The sequence below is a fragment of the Psammomys obesus genome, unplaced genomic scaffold (genome assembly GCF_907164565.1).
Source record: "Psammomys obesus unplaced genomic scaffold, mPsaObe1.curated_primary_1811, whole genome shotgun sequence".
NCBI classification, from domain to species: Eukaryota; Metazoa; Chordata; class Mammalia; order Rodentia; family Muridae; genus Psammomys; species Psammomys obesus.
In genome coordinates, this window is record NW_026596095.1 from 1,553,935 (window position 1) to 1,570,660 (window position 16,726).

General features: G+C 37.3%; 1 protein-coding gene across 1 annotated transcript; it reads right to left on the reverse strand.

Annotated features, from left to right (window-relative positions):
• Window positions 1–4,878: 4,878 nt before the first annotated feature.
• LOC129691953 (pancreatic alpha-amylase 2a5-like) lies at window positions 4,879–16,436 on the reverse strand. Its single transcript, XM_055628156.1, has 10 exons — window positions 16,255–16,436; window positions 15,811–15,957; window positions 14,051–14,239; window positions 11,981–12,211; window positions 9,161–9,294; window positions 8,297–8,419; window positions 8,106–8,205; window positions 6,539–6,657; window positions 6,302–6,427; window positions 4,879–5,100 (listed from the first exon to the last, which is right to left on the reverse strand). Exons 1-10 carry the CDS (start codon window positions 16,420–16,422, stop codon window positions 4,911–4,913), a joined length of 1,527 nt encoding a protein of 508 aa, XP_055484131.1. The 5' UTR covers window positions 16,423–16,436; the 3' UTR covers window positions 4,879–4,910.
• Window positions 16,437–16,726: the final 290 nt, after the last annotated feature.

The following is a 16,726-nucleotide window of genomic DNA, read 5'->3' on the forward strand; positions in this document are numbered from 1 at the left end:
TATATATATATATATATATATATATATATATATATATATATATATATCACAATTTTTTCACTTTGTTCCCTGGCTGTAGACCCCTGCATGTCCTCCCCATACCCCCTTCCCCTTTCTTCCCTTATGTTCCTTCCAAGTGGACTCACTAAATTGGAAGGAAAGATGGCTGAACACAGCCTGGTGGAAGAGAATAATTAATCTATAAGGTGAGTTTCAGCCAGCACACCAACTGAGCCACCAAACCTTTGATTTAAAATCAGAGTGCAGGAATTCTTATGGAAGAAGAGGGAGTTAGAAAGACCTAGAAGGGTCAGGAACTCCACAAGGAGAACAACAGAGCCAAAGTATCTGAGCCCAGGGGGGCCCTGCAGGGACTGATATTCCAACTAAGGACCACGCGTGGAGAGGATCTAGACCCTTGTTCAAAGGAAGCCCATTGGCTGCTCAGTTTCAAAGTGTTTCCTAGTAAGGGGTACAGGGGCTGTCTGTGACATGAACTCGGTGGCTGGCTCTTTAATCTCTCCCCCTGCATGGAGGAGTGTGCAGCCTTGCCAGACCACAGAGGAAGATGATGTGTCCTGATGAGACCTGATAGGCTAGAGTCAGATGGAAGGGGAGGAGGACCTCCCCTATCAGTGGACTGCGAGAGAGATATGGGAGGAAAAGCGGGAGAAAGCACAGGATTGGGAGGGGATAAGGGAGAGGGTTACAGCTAGGATACAAGGTGAGTAAATTGTAGTTTAAAAAAACAAAACAAAAAACCTTCCCTGCCTGCAAGATGTACTATGAAATGGGAGTGCCCCACCAATTTCTGCTTTAACATGAAGCCCATATCTCCAGAGGGAATCCATCCTCTGCACTCTCTGGATGGCCAAGAACTGGAGTCTGGATAGCACAGAGATCTCAATAGAACCAAATATGACTGGCCAAAAATAAAAACCAATAATAACAACAATGACAATAATAATAATAATGAATAAGTAAACAAATCAAACTATATTCTGCTATACTCATAGATCAGGGCATTGTCCATTCTTCCTCTGGCAAGTAGGCTTCCTCTGGCAGGTAGGCTTCCTCTGGCAGCAGCGGGAAGCATGTGCAAAAATGTACTGCTAGACATCACACAAAGGAAGACTCTAAACAGGAGATACCCATTAGGAGTCTCTTTTCAGACTCAGGGAACCCTGCAGAATAAGGGGTGGAAATATTGCAGGAGTCAGAGGACATGAAGGACACCAAGAGAACATGGTCCACTGAATCAACTAAGCAGCACTCAATGTGGGCTCACAGAGACTAAACCAGCAAGCCTGAAGCCTTCAAGAGTCTGCAACAGGCACTCTGTCTCTATGTTATGGCTTTTAGCTTATTATTTTTGTGAACCTCAAACCTGTGAGATTGTGCTTTTGACTCTTCGTGTGTGTGTGTGTGTGTGTGTGTGTGTGTGTGTGGCTTAATTTCTATTTTTATTTTTTTATTTACTTTACATCCTTGTTGTAGCCCCATCTGTCTGCCCCTCTCTCCCTCCCTTTCAACCTCAGTCCCCCCTTCCCATTCAGCTTAGCTCACCAAGTTGCATCGGTACTGAGCTTGTCCTCTTCCCTGTGGCCCACGAAAGGAAGTTGTGTGGATTCAGTTGTGGATGCCGTACTTCGTCCTCACCATCACCACTTGTGGAAGTTGGGAGAGCCAACTCCAAGGGCATGACAGTGGGTAAAACTTGCCTCGCCCCATCACTGACTTCACCACTCATGAGAGCAGGCCCTGCACCCTGCCTTAATAACACAGTGGTGCTGACCAGGATGGCTAAGTTGAACCAGCCCTGAGGTTGTGAGAGGTATTGCCAATGTCTCACAGGCTACAGTGCTGGGAAGAGTTGTCTACCACCTTGACTGAGCAGCACAGTGGAGCTGTCTCTGAAGGAGTGGTGTGGGAGAGCCAGCCCAAAGGCACAAGAACAGGAGAGTGGACCCTGCCTCTTGACAATCATGGCATTGGGTAGCCTAGTTGGACCAGGGCTGGAGCACTCACCCTCTTGGTGCAAAGAAGGGAGAGCCTGTCAGCTGACTAGCTTGGCTGCCACCCAAGCCCAAGTCCAGGTCTCTGAGTCATCCCACCTCAAAATGTATATCATCTACAAACGGTTGGGACATGTGAAAGGGCCAACTTGCTAATCCACAGCTGCAGGATCTCCATGACACAGGACAGCAATGACATAGGATAACAGGAAGGAGTCTTGGTAAGGATTCAAGATCTATGGTGTCACAGAAGTCAGAGGTCTCTAACCAGACCACTGACTCATTCTACTGAACATTTACAAGTGAAGATGTGTGGACAGAGGAATATGCTGTGGGACACACTTTGACATATTGTAACTTCCACAGTACTTTGGGTTTGTTTTGTTTGTTTATATGTTTTTTTTAAATTTTATTTTCAGGAGGAGGCTGGAAAGGTGAAGTGGGAATATGAGAAGAAGGGAAGATGAGCATGACTGGGATGCATTCACAATCAAACAATAAAAAGTTACATAAAAGGAATAGTCATCACACGGGAGAATGGAAAATCATATTTCTAAGTTGTTTAAACACTGGCAACTTGCTCTTCATCTAATGAATAACCTCTAACTCTGATTCGCAAAAAAAAAAAAATCTACTTGAGTGTCATGTGTCATAAAATTACGTGAATATGTGTATTACTGTACAAGGATGAGGGTATTAGTATTAGAAAGAGAATGTGAAAGAGGAAAGAAAGATGGTAAGAGAACATAATGGGGTTATACTATTTAATCAATGTGCTTTATATATAGTTATACATATAGATTACATATAGAATACATGTTTTGTAAAATTAGGAAAAATGTTTTAAATCAAATCATGAAGCCTATAATATAGAAGTGCATGAGAGAAAAGATGTTAAGACCATATGTGTGTGTAGATAGATAGATAGATAGATAGATAGATAGATAGATAGATAGATAGATAGATAGATAGATACCATTCAGAGTTTTGGGCATTTACATTGTAAATAATATAAATTGGATATAGCCTTCTAGTAATTGCATGTAGACTCTATGAGTTTTTCTACTTATTCAAGTTGATTGTTTATAGCTTTTAATAAAAGGAAAGATACTTTAATAATTAAGGTGAATTTTTGCATGAAAATATTGGACAGCAGGTAACAGTGCTGTGTACATTTTGGTTTATTATATGTAAACATGTTCTTGTTATAGTCCCAAGTGGGGAATTGTAGTTCTTCCCTTGTAAATTGTCTTGTGTGGAGCATGGTCTTTACGTTGGAATTAGCTGAATTCTAAGGAGAAATTTTGAGGAATTTTGAGGAGTATAAATATGATAGCCCAGAGACGGAAAGGGCAGTCACTTGGAGGAGTCTGAGGAGGACTGCTTACTGCTGGTTCATCCTGCTGTTGCATTTGCTGTTTGCTGGTTACCTGGACTTCTGCATTTCCTAATGATGGATACTGGTATTGCCCCCATAAGAAACCTATGACCCTTTCCTGCAGGAAGAAGTAAAGAGGTATATGTCCTCTATCCCTTACTACCTTCTTTTTCCCCTACCTGGGGATGGGGTGTTGGAAGGAAGGTATAAGCCTAAGGAACTGCCAGTTATACCACTTCTAGGCATATATCGAAAAGATGCTCAAGTACACAACAAGGACAACTGCTCAACCATGTTTGTAGCAGCTCTATTTGTAATAACCAGAAGCTGGAAACAACCCAGATGCCCCTCAGTTGAGGAATAGATACATCTACAAAATGGAATATTACTCAGCAATAAAAAACAAGGAAATCATTAAATCTGCAGGTAAATGGTGGGAACTGGAAAAGATCATCCAGAGTGTGGTATCCTGGAAGCAGAAAGAAACACATGGTATATACTCACTCATAAGTGGATACTAGACATATAATATAGGATAAACAAACTAAAATCTGTACACCTAAAGAAGCTAATCAGGAAGGAGGACTCTGTCTAAGATGCTCAATCCTCTTTCAGAAAGGCAAAGAGGATGGACATTGGAGGAGGGAGAAAACAGGAAACAGGACAGGAGCCTACCACAGAGGGCCTCTGAAAGGTTCTACCCTGCAGGGTATCGAGGCAGATGCTGAGACTCATAGCCAAACTTTGGCCAGGGTAGAGGGAATCTTATGGAAGAAGTGGAGATAGTAAAACCTGGAGAGGACAGGAGCTCCACAAGGACAGCAACAGATCCTAAAAGTCTGGGCACAGGGGTATTTTCTGAAACTGATACTCCAGCCAAGGACCACTCATGGCATGGCCTGGAACCCCTACACAGAGGTAGCCTATGGTACTTCAGTATCCAAGTGGCCTCCATAGTAATGGGGACAGGGACTGTCTCTGACATGAACAGATTGGCCTGCTCTTTGATCTCCTACCCCTTAAGGGGGAGCAGCCTTACCAGGCCACAGAAGAAGACAATTCAGCCACTCCTGATGAGACATGATAGACTAGGGTCAGAGAGAAGAGGAGGAAGACCTCCATATTTGTGGAATTGGAGAGGGACTCGGGTGGGGAGGGGGGAGCTTGGGATTGGGAAGGGAGTAGGGAGGAAGGTACAGGAGATATACAAAGTGAATAAACTGTAATTAATAAAAATAAAAATAATTTTAAAATGAATAGAAAAACTAGCGCCTACATAAAATGGCTTGCAGGAAAGCCTGATAAATTAGTATGATCCAAAGAGCGCATAGAAAAAAAGAAAGAGAAAAAAACACAACACAGAGTTGTCCTCAATCATCTTACTTACATGTCATACTTTCTTTCACATCATAAATACATGTAATTGTAAAGAAATAACAGAAAATTTAAAGTATTAACATACACGTGAAAAAGAAACACACTCGATTAGTGCTCTCTATGTGTATTTATTTTGACTTTTACAATTTAGATTCAGCATGGATTGCAATAAATGGGTCTTCAGCAGAGTTACTAATAGAAAAGTGAGCTCTGCCATCACTGCCAACATAAACTTTAATGCCAGAGCAGTTGCCGTTAATTTTATCTCCTGAAATGACGTCACAGTATGTGCCCCCAGGAAGACTAGTCTGTAAAGTTGTGGACAAAGACCTGAAAGAAAAGTTAGTGTTCAATTTAAATTCAAATAAGTCAAGTGCAGGAATATCTATTATCACTAGGAGAACAGATGTCTCAACAATGTACTGTGGAACAGGAAGTATGAGGTACTCAGTGACAGAATTCAAACACCAAGTCTAGGCCAGTTAGACTAAGAGATTTCTCTATAATAACAAAGGCATCTTTAGAAATGGCTTCTAAGAATTCAGTCTGTGGTGACTGTTACCAGACCATGAAGTAGAGATCTGAGTGGAGCTAAGCGGCAAAGCCCTCCTCTGATGGCCATAGTTCCATCAAGTCTGTCCTCAGCAGGAATTAAACTATGAAGGCTTTAAAAACTGTTACTAGTATTATTTATTCAAAAGTTCATACATTTCGTGATGTCACAAAAAATATGGTCTATAATTAAACATAATTTATCATTTTTATGAAGTTATACATAGTTTGTAGTAGAACACTGAATATAAAATATAAAATTCTTGTTCTCCTAATTAACTAGTTTTTGTCCTTTCAACAACAAAAAATGTTTGTGTTATGTTTCTTAAATATTAGGTTTCTTGCCATCATGCTCTCAACCGAAATAGAATATGATTTTGGACTTAAAAACTTCACCTGTAGCTTTGAGCCACCATTCTACAGATGAGGGAATGATTAAAGAAGATACTGAGAGATGTACAGTAGATAAAAGTACAATAAGGAAAGTTTTAGAAGCCAGATTGTAAGCTGTCCTGCAGAAAATTATAGATTAGGCGCAAGTAGACAAATCTTTTAAAAATATCCCAAAAGGTAGAAAGTTGATGAATGCATATTACTAAATCAGATTAAAAAATAAGGGATATTCATATATGTGGGAAAGTATCCCAGTTCAAATAGTATATGTTGTTAAAATATATCAAAACCTCTCTTTACAGTTCTTGTGCTTTGTAAAAAGTGCCAAATGAGCACATACATAAGGACATATGCCACTGTCATTCTAAGAATTGGCTTAAAGATCTCAAAAGCAAAATTGCATACAAAGCATGGGAGAATATGAAACAAGAACCATTTTGACATCTATAGTCTCAGTGTTCATTTTGTGTCTTAACTCCATTAGGAAAAAAGATTTTTCCATAAAAAAAATAAGTGAACAGAAAAAGAAAAGAAGGATTGAAACAAATTGCAGTATTAACACCTCCTTTAATTGACATCCACTTACCAGTTATCATTGTTGAAGACAATGAATCCTTTGTTTCCTCTGCCAAAAGCTACTTGGTTGTTGCCATTATCCCACCAGTTTGAGAAAGGCTGACCATTGACTACGTTTCTGAAGGCAACCATGTTCCTGAAGGAACAACATCATGTAAAATGCTGGCATCCTTAAACATCCTTTAAACACAATTTAAAATACAGGTTAAACAACTTATTAGACAGGAGCTGGAAGAGGCAGGGTCACCTTATTTGACGCCATCGATGTTCACAGACCCAGTCATTGCCACAAGTGGTGTCTGGATTAATGGTCACCTCTTTGGTGGCTCCATTGTTATTGGGAGGTCCGATCCAGTCATTCACGTCCTGAATTATTGAAGGAACCAGGTCATTTGAAGGCATGTATCTGCCCTATACTTTTCACTACAGAAAGCTAAAACCAATTCCTTTGTGCTAATTCTGTCTCTGCTGTGTCTAATTTTAATCTAAGTTCTTCAGTGTTTTTGACAGACCTTCAGCGAGTCTTTAACTTCTGTGAAAACTCAGGTTCTCTATGAACTTATTTAAAATACGAGAAACAATTTATAAACCTCTCATTTTATGATTAGTATCACTAAAACCTCTCCAAAGTGACTGAAACAGTAAAATCAGAGTCAGAAACACTAGCATTAAAGAACAGGCTCTGGTTGCTACCTGAAAATTTTATCATTTACATTACATGCAGGTGCCTCATTTTTTCAGGAAAACAAAGAGATAGTTCTTTGACTATGCTAAAAAATTAAAGAAAGACTATGTAAATGTCTTTAATAAAAACAGATTCCAATCAATCAGCATAGAATCTTACCACCTGCTGGTAAAATGTACTAATAAAATATCCTGACTTTTCTTACTAAGTGGAAGAATGTATAAATGACCTTTTTATGATCGCAAAATTTTTAAATATGTTTCTGAAAACTAAACTGCTCATTCAACACATGAAAGCTCTTCAAGAATAAAATTGATTTCAAGAAATAACCAAGAGACTCAGCTTGAAAAGGAAATAGAAAAGAAAAACATCTGCCTGATTTATAGAGAAGAACTATTTCTATTTGACAGTTGATGTTAATCTATGAGTCTGGTATTTGTCAATGAAATAGCAAACTTTACATAACCTTTTAGGTATATGATAGAATTCATTTTTAGTTCTGTTTTGAAATTGTTTACACCTAGTCACCCAACAAATTCACACATATTTCTTGTATTACTTAGCATCCATTTGTCAGCAAATCACTGTCTTATAATCTCATATATTCCTATGTATTATATTTTCCTTAGTTAACTTCTAATCAGATGCCTTCTTATTTCACATATACATAAAAAATAAGCATATTTTACTAAAGATGATATTCATTGTACCATAGGCAGAAAAGTTTTGAGATTCTCTTCAGTATTAACAGGCATGATGCCATGCCAACTCTATGAATCAGGACTTGGTCACACATACCAATCTGCTTTCTATAGTTGACTCTCACTATTTTCTTTTTTATCATCAGGTACTTCTTCAATAATGGTACAATTTATAGCACAAAAAATGTATCAAAATAATAATATTTTGATAAGCATAAATATACATTTCACCATTTGACCTATCTCAGATATTTCTCATTTGTCATTAATAATTTATAGCTTCAACTATCTAATTCATATAACTATAAATAGTTGATTATTAGTTAGACTTATTTATAGCATAAAAATAATATTTTATGCTATAATTTTGTGTGAAATTAAAACAGAATTTATTGAGTTTGAACAGTTTGAACAAATCCAACACTTACTTTTCCATTCTGAAAATTTCTTGGCCAACGGTAACTTGACATAACTCTTGTGAATCCATAAGGATGAGCCAACATGAATCCCACAGCCATTTTATACATCCTGAAAGTTTCAAAATGGTATGAAAGCAGAAGTATATAATTTATTGCTGTCATTAAGGGCGGTTATACAGCAGTACAGAACATTTTCCTACCTAGCATCCCAGAATGTCAAGATAGAGGCTCCTCCAGCGCCATGTCCTCGCTGGTTATCGTGGTTGTCCACAAACACAAGGGCTCTGTCAGAAGGCATGAAACCCCAACCTTCTCCCCAGTTCCTGCATTCAAAAAGAGCAAGTTGTTCACGGTGATTAGAGTAACTTTACATATGGCATCCTCAGTTGTCTAAATAAATGACACATAAGAGGACTATATTTCATGTACATTTGCACATATGTAATTTACACGTGTGTACATATACAATGTATGTGTGTGTATAATATGTACATGTACATTTCTATGCACAATGTCATTTCTATGACATATACATGGGGATCTTATTCACGTTTGTGTCATATAACAATGTCTTAAATTTTTCTTTATATTTTTCACTGTATTATATTCAGATCAACTTGAGAAGTAAAGCATACTGTTAAAGGATACAAATTGTATACCTCTGTTTGTGATTATGTTGTAATAACAAAAATATTCAAAATTTCCTATTAAGTTTTGATACAGCCTATGTAAGCTTCATAGCATTGCCACATTTTAGGATAATTTATGAATATAACTATTTTTTATAATAATAACATAATTTCAATAGACTGCATGCAAGCATTCCTGGGATTGAATAGAGTCATCGTAGACAAAAATCACTCAGTGTTACATTGTTTTTCCAGGGCTACAAAATGATCACATAAGAAATGAAAAAGGGGAGTTTTGGGCCCTAAGAAAAAAATAAGTCTAACTAATAATCAACTATTTATAGTTATATGAATTAGATAGTTGAAGCTATAAATTATTAATAACAAATGAGAAATATCTGAGATAGGTCAAATGGTGAAATGGTGTATATTTACCTTAAGTAGGACATCTTCTCTCCATTCCACTTGCGGATAACTGTGCCGAGTTTTGCTCCAAACTTGAACTCAGTCACACGACCATTTCCAAAGTACTCACTACTTTTAATTGCCTCACCACCCAGGTCAATGACCTAGAAGAGACATTGAGATAGCAGTCATTTGAAACGTAACTTTAAAGCATATTACTAATATATAATATCACTTAGAAATCTTTATAGTAACTTCTGTTATTTAAAATGTTTCTTTATATTTTTATTATTAGTTACATTTTATTAACTCTGTATCCCAGCTGTATACAGCTCCCTCATTCCCTCCCAATTCCACCCTCCCTCCCTCATCTCCTCCCTGCCCCTTTCCAAGTCCACTGATTGGGGAAGACCTCCTATCCTTTCATCTGACCCTGTTTTATCAGGTATCTTCAGGACTGGCTGCAAAGTCCTCCTCTGTGGCCTAGCAGGACTGCTCCTCCTTGGGGAGTGGGGAGGTCAAAGAGCCTGCCATTGAGTTCCTGTCAGAAATAGTCCCTGTTCCCCTTACTAGGGAAAAAACAATTGGTTACTGAGCTACCATGGGCTACATCTGAGCAGAGGTTCTGGGTTATATCCACACATGGTCCTTGGTGGAGTATCAGTCTCAGAAAAGACCCCTGTGCCCAGATATATTTGTTCCTTGTGGAGCTCCTATCTTTTCCCCATCATACTAACTCTCCCTTCTTTCATATGATTCTCTGCACTCTGCCAAAGGTTTGGTTATGAGTCTTAGTATCTGCTTTGATATACTGCTAGGTAGGGTCTTTCAGAGGCCTCTGCAGTAGGCTCCTGTCCTGTTACTTTTTTTCTCATTTTCTCCTATGTCCAAAGCCCATCCCATTTGTCTTTCTAAGTGAGGATTGATCATTTTACCCTGGTGCTCTTTCTTGTTTATCTTCTTTAGGTGTATAGATTTCATTACGTTTATCATATCTTATAGGTCTATATAAGTATGTTTCTAATGGTTTCTATATACCTAGATTCTGGATAGCAATATATGGTCTAAATCAATGAAACTACAAACATGTATGTATGTATGTATGTATGTATGTATGTATGTATGTATGTATGTATGTAATTAATTATGTATACATGCATAAATATATGGCAGAATATTAAAGACATCAATTTACAGGGTCATTTCTTATCCAACAAGATGGCTGACAGAAGGGAAAGTTCAATAGTTCAAACTGATATAACACTAGCTTTCAGATCAACAATTGAAGTGCTTATGCATTCATTCACTTTCCGAGAAAAACAGATACACAAAGGTATTATCTTCAGTACATTTCAAATGACATTACTGAACCACAAAAAACTCCATAAGTTTACCTTCAACACCTCCAACCCTAATAACGTCAGACAAAATTCAAACACAGAAAGACTGGCTGAGAAAACAGCTATTATGATTTCACTATATTATATAATCGTATCTAAGAATTTAAAACATGGATTATTAAAAGTTGCACTGTCTAAAAACTTGTAGAAAAAACTAACCTTTCTATCTCCAATAAGAGATGTCCCATTATGAAATAACGGAATGCTATATTTTATAAGTGATGTAGATATTAACCCACAGTATAAATTATATAGATTGTCTGTTTTACAAAATTGTAGTATTTAGAGAAAAGCTAAAAATCTCACCCTCAGAAGAGCTTCCTAAGAAAACCACATGCCAATTGCTTGTACAGTACCTACCAGTAAGGCCTGAAAACATATGTATTGGTAGTAACATATGACCTAAACTGGATCTAAATACATGATCTAAACCGTTATATTTAGTAACATGCATGTATGTTTGTATATGCGTGTATGTATATATGTACATATGTATGTATGTATGTACATATGTACGTATTATAAATGCATACTTAGACATATAATGTATGTGTGTGCATGTAATAAACAATTTAGTGCAAAAGAGGACATCAACTTGAAGGACAACCTGGAGAAGTATCTGGAAGAGCTTTGAAAAAGGAAAGAAAAAGGGGAAATATAGCAATTATATTATAGTCTCAAAGGCTTGTGTGGGTCTGCACCGGGTCCTCTCTCTCACACCATATATATTTATTTATTCATTTTAATATATTATAGTAATTAATTTTATATAAATATAATATACCAATTAATGTATTGTGTTAATATAATATCAATAATATTAATCAATATTAGTTAATGTGTTAATTAACAATATTAATATTGGTTAATATGATATATTGATTAATATTATTTGTTTATATATAAATTTATATTATAATTTATAAATACATAATATATACATATGGGGTGTGTATATACATATTATGGCTTCTTGTTGTATGTGTTTCAGGATTTCTGACCATGCAAATGAGTAGATCTCTGATTCATGCGCTATTTTTCTTATGTTTGTAACTGTTGACTAACTTCAGGATTATAGTTTTTATTTACCTTATTATATTTTATTTTGTTCTATTTGCCCTATCTAAGGAGAGACAGAAAAGGAGTCAGAAGAAATGAGAGAATTAGAGGAAGGGAAAAACATAATCAAGATACATTCTATGAGGAAAAATATGTTTAATAAAAGAAAAAATATTTGAAGTCTACATTGATGTTTTCCCTTTCCAAGTCTTCTATTGAATTTGTTTTCTTGTGTGTATCCTCTTTCAGATCATTTGACATTGTGCCAGAAAGTTTTAAATTCATTGTTTTCTTTTACAGCATCTTTAAATAAATTAGTTGAAGACTTACAAAATAAAAGAAAGAAAAAATATATATAATATGAAAAAAATGAACATATATAGTGATTTACCTCTTGAAAAATGAAAGGTCTGCTTCCTTGAGAGAACCATCTTGTATTTAGATTACGCAGTTTATCCAAAATTGCCTTTATGTCTCCAGGCCACATGTGCTTAGAAGCATCAAGTCTGAACCCTGCTACACCAATGTCAATGAGATGGTTCATATAGTCAGCTATCTTGGTACGGACATAATCTTTCTCAAGTGCAAGATCCAGAAGGCCAGTCAGACGGCAATTTCTGACCTGTTGGGACAAAAATTATTGATTTATAAAAAGCCATCTCTGGTCTAAATATAGAATTCATCAGTCAGTCACTAACCCATTTACAAATGGATATTTTCATGTTGCCTTTACTCAGGACATGGGAAGTGTTAATGTTTCAATCTGAGCACAGTATTTTAAATGTTTTCTATTGTAAATTTAGAGAATATCAGAGATAAAATCGGGTAGCATTTTAGTTAGTTAACCCTATCTCATTCTCTTCCTCTCTGCCTTCCTTTAGTTTTTCTTCTTTCTTTATTCTATGGAGTTTACAGAATCCATGCCAGCAACTTGCACTGGTAAAGTAAGTGCACTGCCACAATGCAGAAAATTCACCTAATGCTTGAAAAAGGTTTATTTTATTTTTTCAATTTTTTAATATTAATCACAGGTTATTTATTTTGTATTCCCGCCCTAGCCCCCTTCCTCCTTCCCTCCCATTCCCACCCTCTCTCCTTCATCTCCTCCCTGTCCCTTTCCAAGTCCACTGATAGGGGAGGACCTCCTCCCCTTCCATCTGACCCTAGCTTATCAGGTATCTTCAGGACTGGCTGCAATGTCCTCCTCTGTGGCCTAGCAAGGCTGTTCCTCCATCGGGGGAGAAGGGGAGGTAAAGGGGCCAGTCATTGAGTTCATGTCAGAAATAGTTCCTGTTCCCTTTACCAGACAATTCACTTGGATACTGAGCTACCATGGGCTATATCTGAGCAGGGGTTCTAGTTTGTATCCATACATGGTCCTTGGTTGGAGAAACAGTCTCATAGAGGACTCCTGTGCCCTGACATATTTTGTCCTTGTGGAGCTCCTTTACTCTCCCATTCATACTCTCCTTTTATCATATGATTCCCTGCACTCTACCAAAGATTTGGTTGAGTCTCAGCATCTGATTTGATATGTTGTTAGGTAGAGCATTTTAGAGGCCCTCTGCAGTAGGCTTCTGTCAGTTTTTTGTCTTCTCCTACTTCCCATATCCATCCCTTTCTAAGTGAGGATTGATCATCTTACCCCAGGTCCTCTTTCTTATCTTGTTTAGGTGCATCCTAACTTATAGGATGATATAAGTGAGTATATACTGTGTGTGTCTTTCTGCTCCTGTGATATCATACTCAGGATGATCTTTTCTAGATCCCACCATTTGCCTGAAAATTTCATGATTTCCTTGTTTTTAATTGCTGAGTAGTATTCCATTGTGTAAAAGTACCACAATTTCTGCATCCATTCCTTCATTTAGGGACATCTTGGTTGTTTCCAGGTTCTGGCTATTACTAATAAAGCTGCTACAAACATGGTTGAGCAAATGTCCTTGTTGTGTACTTGAGCATCTTTTGATATATGCCTAAGTGTGGTATAGGTGGATTTTGAGGAAGCGCTATTCTTAATTGTCTGAGAAAGCACCAGATTGATCTCCAAAGTGGTTGTACTAGTTTACATTCCCACCAGCAATGGAGGAGTGTTCCCGTTTCTCCACAACCTCTCCAACATGTGCTGTCACTTTAAAAATGTTTTAAATATTGATTTATACTTCTGATAATAGGTTTCTATTCTGTACTACTTTTATAATTAATGAAATCATGCTTTCAGTTTTTCCACACAAAATGACTAGCGAGCATGTCTACATTTTATCATTGATTTGGGTGTATCATTACAAAACAAATGTAATGAAAATAAGATAATTTTTTCCATTGGTATTTTTCAGCATTCTGTCTTATCCATGTTTATCTGTGGAATCTAAATGAAATGTCCAATGATTCTCGATATATTTCTTGCATATCCCTAAAGCACAAATGGTTCTTTGTTTCTCATCACTATTTCTATCATTACCTGGTAAGCATCGTTGTAGTTATTGATTTCTCCATCACATTTATTATCATTAAAATCCCAAGCAGAGTATGGAACTGATGGGAATTCCCTGTTGCCAGCGTTGTAGTAGCTTCCACAGGTACTGCTTGTTCCAAAACCACTGCCTGAGCCACACATGTGATTAATGACAGCATCCACATAAATACGGACCTAAGGAAGAAAAGTGCATACCTAAGTTGGACTCAGAAATCTGTAGTTTCACTGGAAAACTTTACAGCATGCTCCCAAAATTTGAAAACATATATTCAAGTGTGAAAGGAAAGTGATGTGAAATGAAATCAAGAATAATCCTAATATTTGGTAAATAATAAAGAACTATTAAGTGGAGCTAAGCAGAAACTACCATAACTACAAACAATAGATCAATTTTTGACGAAGTAGGGCATGGTATGAGAGAGTATGGCGTTTGAGGTTTTGCAGGTTCACAAGAAGAAAAAACTTAGCTCACAGTGTCTACTGTATGTCTGAAGACCAGAAGTTGTATAGATATCTCATCCTTACAGGAGAAAGTAGATGTTTACCATTAAAACTATGATAGAGAAAAAAAGCCAAGAATAAAAATAATACAAATAAAAATCACAGAAAAGTAAATTTAATCTTTACGTCTGGCCCAATGCCTAGTCAGTACATGTTAGAAAGGGTGTGTAAAGCTCTCCTTTGTGGCCTAACAGGACTGCTCCTCCCTTGGGGGGTGGGGAGGCCAAAAAGCCAGTCATTGAGTTCCTGTTAGAAATGGTCCTTGTTCCCCTCACTATGGGAAGCCAATTGGTTACTGAGCTACCACAGGCTACATCTGAGCAGAGGAGAGCTTTGCAGCCAGTCCTGAAGATACCTGATAAAACAGGATCAGATGAATGGGGAGGAGGTCCCCCCTATCAGTGGACTTGGCAAGGGGCACGGTGGAGATGAGGGAGGGAGGGAGGGACTGGGAGGGAATGAGGGATCGGGACACGGCTGGGATACGGAGTTAATAAAATGTAACTGATAAGAAAAAAATAAAATTCAAAAAAAAAAAAAAAGAAAGGGTGTGTAGAAAACTGTGTAGAAACTGCCATAACTACAAACAAACCCGCATAATATTTCTGAGGAATATGAAATCAGTAGAATGAATAGAAATTATCGATTTTGGAAGATTACAGAGCTATATGGAGAAAGAAACCAGCCTTTACTCTCAGCTTAGTACTAGAGACAAGAAGGCAGATATCTCTCTCTCTCTCTCTCTCTCTCTCTCTCTCTCTCTCTCTCCATTGTGGGGAGAGAATAGATATTTGCTAACGCTGGGTAAGAAAGCTCATTAATTGAGAGTGACAATAACATGAAAATGACTGGCAATCAAATCCAATCCAGTGCCAAAGCAGAAAAGTGCCAGCAGGAAGACTGTGGTTACAAGGGTAAAAGTACAGTTTTGGTATAGAAGTACTTCTCTTCACAGAGTGGATATATAAGGATTGTCAAAAGTTGACTATAACACAGTTATGAATTAGCGAAACAGTGAAAATAAAAAGTAATGTTTTGTTTATGATTTTATTTTACTTTCACATTTTATGAATTAAGTATATAACTTTGCCCTTTCCCTTTATTCCTTCAGCAACACTAAAATATAAAATTATTTCCTTAAATGAAATGAACAAAGAATAAAAGAGGAAAGTATTTTCACATATAACAATTTTTAATCTATAAAATTGTATGTTTGATTTTGGAGTGATCACGACTTCACTTACACCAACGTTGTTGCATCTTGTCACCATGTCCCTGAATTCATTTTCGTTTCCAGATCTTGTGCAAATTTTGTAGCTAATTGGCTGATATCTTTCCCACCAAGGCCTGAAAGGATTGTGAACCACAATATTTTCATTGGGTGGGGAGACCTGTAGATAAAACAGTAACAGTTAGTAGGAGATAACAGCTTACTTCTCACACGTAACTTCTGTAGACGCCTACCAATGCTTCCATGTTACTTCTCAACCTGTGAACATGCAGTTCTGCTGCATTACAACAACCTGAAAACTCGCTTAGACAGGACATTGCTGGGGTCCTGCAACAAAGGAAGAAGGCGCCATCCCCATGTGTGAGGTGAAGTTGTGTTCCAGCGCACATGTCCTGCTTTAGAAAACTGTTCTACCTTAGAGCAGAAAATGCCCCGTGTAAATGTGACTAAACCTTACCTGCACTCCTCCAAATCCTTTGGGAGCTAAGTATCGCTCACATTCCTTGGCAATATCGACCCAGCGCCACTCAAACAGGTGGACAATAGCAGTCCGCCCATACTTAGTATGTGGGTCATACTGAGCAGAGCACAGACCAAGGAGGGAAAGCAGCAGGAAGAACTTCATTTTGCTTTGAAGTGAATGCGTCAATGTTCTTTCTAGCGCCTTTTTATATTCTGCAAAAGTTATACTCTACAAGGTCAATATTAATGAACAAATATTTACAGAATAATTAATCTAAAAGATTTGCTGTGAGGATATGAACAGGTGAAGGGCCTTCCAAAACTCTCACAAAAAACAAACTGAAAGTCATTTTTTAGGACATGTATTCCTTGATTGGCAAGATCTAACTACTGAATTCATCCTCTAATAAAAGGAAATTAAAATTGGAGGCAAATATAGCTAGGATTATATTTGTAAATAGTTGTAT